Genomic DNA, 5,000 nt, shown 5'->3' with positions numbered 1-5,000 from the left:
TCAGTGAAACAGAAGAGAAAGAAAAGTAAAAGAAAGAGATTGAGAGACATAGACAGAGACTGAGACACAGACAGATAAAAATGCACACAAACTGACAAAGGCTATCAACTCTCTTCTACGAGAAGAACACAGACAACGCCCTAGACAGATATACCTGTACAACTTGTAGTGGACTTCGGCGCAGTGCTCGTCCCTCCGAAACTAAAACCTGGAAAAAGCAGGACAGAGAAAGCACTTTGAGAAGGCTGCTCAGAGACAGAGACAGAGGAGAGAGAGAGAGAGGGGACTTTGAGATCAGCGAAGACACTCTAGTATGATTGCACTGACACATGGATCTATAAGCAAAAAAAAAGCAGGGTAAATGTGTTGCAAAAATGAATGCCTAGTCAAGAGCAAAAGGAATATGAGCTGAAAATTGCATATCACCTTATTTTGCAAAATACGGCATTGTTCATTGAGAGAATGCAAGATGGGTAATTGAGTGTGAGAGAACATATTTTCTGAAAGAGCAAGAGAAAGAGAAAATGAAAACAGATAGACAGATAGAGGGGAAAGAGGAAACAGGAGAAGAAAGACGGAAAAAGAAAAGACATGACAAGATATGGAGGAAAGGAAAAGAAAAGGAGGAGACAAGACAGAACAAGAAAAATGAAGAACAGAGAAGGAGATAAAATCAGACAATAAAAAGCAAGCTAAGTACCACTGATACAACAGAAAGAGGATGACCATGCAAGAAATATTAAAAAGGACAGAACTGAAAGAAAGGAACCCCCTCAGAAAGGAATAACAGCACAGCCGATTACAAGATCCTCACAATACAGATCCAGGAGGTTGTGCAGCAGCATCTTTGAAGGATAAAAAAAGAAAGGAGAAAATCTTCATTAGAAATCCTCCTGGTCCAAAAACCTTCAAACCCAAGAAGTGTCGGTCAGCAGGCTCTCCAAAGGGCACTGACTGGCGCAGACCATCGGAGACGCCAGCACACCGTTGCACTGCCAACAGGAGGCATCACCAGACCCAAAATCAAGGGAAGAAAGCAGAAGAAAAGAGGGGACAAAGAAACACAGACACTAAACACAAAAGTAGAAAAAGAAAGTTAGAAAGAGGAGGGAGAAAGGAAACTCTATGAAACACAGACACTAATACAATAGAAAAAAAAGTTGAAGAGGAGGAAAAGAACTCTATAAAGAAACTGTAATACTGCAAATTAGGATGAAGCACATAAAAGATACCGTGTAGATGCGCATGCTTCCGCGTGCTTGTGCCTCCAAAACTAAAGCCTGAAAAGAGAGCTTTGCTTAAGAAGGTCATCAGGTGAGACTCACATCTATGTCAAAAAGATTATCATCATTGATGAGGATTATACTAATAATAATATAATAATAATAATAATAATAATAATAATAATAATATCAATAACAATAAAATTAATAATATAATAGTAATATTAATAGTAACAGTACTACTACTGCTACTACTACTACTACTACTACTACTAATAATAATAATATCAATAATAATAATAATAATAATAATAATAATAATAATAATAATAATAATAATAATCATTATTATTACTGTAATAGTAATAAAAATAACAATAATAATGATAATAACAATAACAATAATAATTCTAAAAAACAATAATAGAAATAATGATAATATATATATTGTAAGAAAAATTATAATCATAACAATAATAATAACAACAGTAATGGTATCCAATAACAATGCTGATATTAATAATTATAAACAATTATGATCATAATTCTAATAAGAACAACACAGCAATAAGAAGACTACAATAATGAACAGTAACAGCAAAAGCATCAAATACAAACAATTAACCACTACTGGCCCTTTAACTTAAAAAAAAAAAAAAAAACTAAATAAACAATCCAGCTGTTAAGCACCCATTATCTCTTTTTTTTTTTTTTTTTTTTTTTTTTTTTTTTTTTTTTTTTTTTTTTTTTTTTTTTTTTTTTTTATGCTATGCTACCTGTCGTTCCTGTCGATGTGCCCGTGGTTGTCGCCGTTCCAAAAGCAAAGCCTGCGGCAGAATTTCCATGATTGATAACTGGGCTTGAAAGAGGCTCGCCTAAAAGAGGCTGATTCTCTAACTTTACACAAAATTGAATATTGTGTTTCACTTTATTTACGGTAAGTCTAAATTCTCGCTTTTTTTCTATATGTTATGCTATATCTTATACATATACAATTATATATGGATAAAATATATACATGTACACATGCACATTTAACGCGCACACATGCACGGACCCACGCACGCACACACACTATACTTCAATGCTTCAAGCAAACACCCACAGAAACCTCTCACACCTCCTCTGCATCTGATCCCATTCTCCATTCTCTCCGTTCTCTCGTGACACAGCGCCCCTAATGCCCAAAAAGTCCATTACCTTGAGCCGTCGTCGTCCCCGGATTAGTTGCCCCAAAAGTGAATCCTGCGAGGGAAGGCCAAAAGGGTGAACTATTCTGCTTCTGCTCCATATTCTAGACAGTGAAATATATTCCTAATTTCTTACTTAATTACTCTCCTAATTCTTGCCATCTGGGGTCGGATTAAAGGACAGTTCCACTGGCTACAGCTCTAGGGCTTCCACAGCATCTTATTTTCTGCCCTGTGATGAAAAATCTTGCATTTTCATCACATCCATCAAGATGCTGTTAATGACAAACAAAACACTAACTTCTTTTTCCATCACTGTAATCCCACAGCATCACTGTTATGCTTAATCACGACTTCCTTTTCCATACCATTATCCTAAGAATCAAAAGGTGCCACACTTATGGTTCACGAAAACAAGAAATTAAAAGAAACTTAATCTTTCATGGCTTCCAGAAGTTACTGAACTAGGGCCTGCACAGCCTATAATCCAACCCTCTTAGCAAAAAAAAAATATTCTTCATGCACTCAACTACTGCCAAACTTTGAAGACTTGATATTGGTGAAACATGTCTGTATATCACAAAAACTAAACTTCAAGGTATACCAACACAACACATCTATACAACGCTCACTTTACCAACAAGGCATTAACTACATTGCAAGTCTTCTACATTACATAAGCAATTAAGACTATTCTTCCTACCATGACAGTCCATTTGATCTGGATATACAAAAAGCCCTGTCCCCTTTCAATAGTGCCACTGACAGACAACCTGTCATCTCACCACACATTATTAATCATCTCTCAGTATTAGAGCTATGAAAGCAGTTTGAGAATAAGATAAGAGTTCTAAGGTGAAAGATTGACATGATTACCACTGTCACTGCAAAAACAAAGCCAAAACAATAGTAGAGCTAAAGTTGTTTTCCAAATGAGAGAATTTACACCAGTATGAACTTCATTCATTCCCCTTCCTTTGATCACAATCACTGATCAACTAACTGCTTGACCACTGGCAGGAGATTGTGTTGAACCACCATCAACCTTGTCTCCACAGAAATAGAAACTCTAATTTTACTTTCAGCTTTCAAGTTGCATATGCCAATTCTAATGTGATTAACGGGGCATGAGAAAGAGAATATACAGTTCCTAAAATTATGAGTCAAGTTTTATTATCAGTTATCAGACCTGACATAGCCCTGCCAACATGTACATTACACATGTTTCAAAAGATATAGTTAATCTGACAAATTTAAACTCTCCAGTCACATATGCTTGTATTAAAGCAATCAGTGATAAATGAGGAACCTAATCTAGAAATGATGAAAACTGTAAACATGAGATGAAGAAATACTATTACTCTGACTAAGTCAAACATCATTATCAATTATCAATTGCAAAACCTCCCTGCTAGCCATGAGACTAAGACCAAGAGGGGACAGGACTTCCTCTATATCCAGAATGAATGTAGTCTACCTCATACAACCATTACAGTGGCATGTGTAGTAATCTTCCAAATCCTCAACTTACCGCCTCCACTTGGCGCTGTCGACCCACCAGTATTAGTTGTACCAAATCCAAAATCTGAAAAAAAGAAAAAAAGAAAAAAATAAAATGTGCACACTCTTATGAGCACTTTGCTACAGTTTGTTAGTATACTTCATCTATCTTGTCTTGTCATGTCTTCTGTTTTTATGATCTTTTCTCTTTTTCTTCCTTTTACTGCTATGTGTATTTATAATCAATATCCATATCAATAATCATATTTCTTATTTTTACTGGCATTTATCTCTCTACCTATCAATTCACCTATCTATCTACCTACTTATTTATCTATCTATCTACCTATATATCACATTAACTAAAAAGTTGTGTCTGCCTGTCTGTCCTTCCATCTGTCGGTCAATCTAAATCCCAACACCTAACCCAAAGCACCTACCACAGGAACGCACTAATGACATATCCTTGGTGAAATCTTTGAGTTCTTCTGATCTTGGCTTCCTACTAGAACCAGTGTGCTTTCGTTTTGCATTACCGGGGTTTATGTCTCTTCTGCAGGCCATAACGAGACTCGACAACTTTTAAAATCAGATACTTGGAATAATGAAGATACGAAAAACTTGACAAAACGTTGCGAAAAAATGCCCCATCACTTTGGGGGGAAATATAAGGATATAAAAAGCGATACAATGAGTAAAGGAATTTCACTGCCGCAGCACGAGATATGTTTTCACCAGCCTACAAGTCAACAATACCACTTTCCAAGTAATTGCACACATTGTCCCAAAAATGTTCTTTTCTGGGCCCTGGATGTGTCACTCTAGACTCTCATTACAATGCAACTCTGGACATCTGTCAGCCAAAGGATGTCCAGTTCTGATAAGGTTATCTATGCCAGCCATACAAGAGAAATGCGACTTCTGTTTTCTATATTTACTGGTGCTTCTATATTTATCTATTTTGAGAGACAGGGAGAGAGAGAAGAGACAGAGACAGAGACAGAGACAGAGAAAGAGAGAGGGAGAGGGAAAGGGAGACAGGAAGAGAGAGAGAGAGAGAGAGAGAGAGAGAGAGAGAGAGAGAGAG

At 36.4% G+C, this 5,000-nt stretch overlaps 1 protein-coding gene across 1 annotated transcript in view; it reads right to left on the bottom strand.

Annotated features, from left to right (window-relative positions):
• Positions 1-4,919, bottom strand: part of LOC119574953 (nucleoporin p54-like) — a gene marked incomplete in the record, with an annotated part of 21,130 nt that extends 16,211 nt beyond the window's left edge. The window contains 4 exon segments of the mRNA XM_037922240.1: positions 2,000-2,050; positions 2,424-2,468; positions 3,945-3,998; positions 4,354-4,919. Of these exon segments, the coding sequence (XP_037778168.1) occupies positions 2,000-2,050; positions 2,424-2,468; positions 3,945-3,998; positions 4,354-4,477 (274 nt within the window).
• Between the last annotated feature and the right edge of the window lie 81 nt (positions 4,920-5,000).

This window comes from Penaeus monodon, chromosome 7 (assembly GCF_015228065.2).
Source record: "Penaeus monodon isolate SGIC_2016 chromosome 7, NSTDA_Pmon_1, whole genome shotgun sequence".
Taxonomy (NCBI): Eukaryota; Metazoa; Arthropoda; class Malacostraca; order Decapoda; family Penaeidae; genus Penaeus; species Penaeus monodon.
The sequence above is the reverse complement of the archived record's forward strand: the minus strand, read 5'-3'. Positions and strand labels throughout refer to the sequence as shown.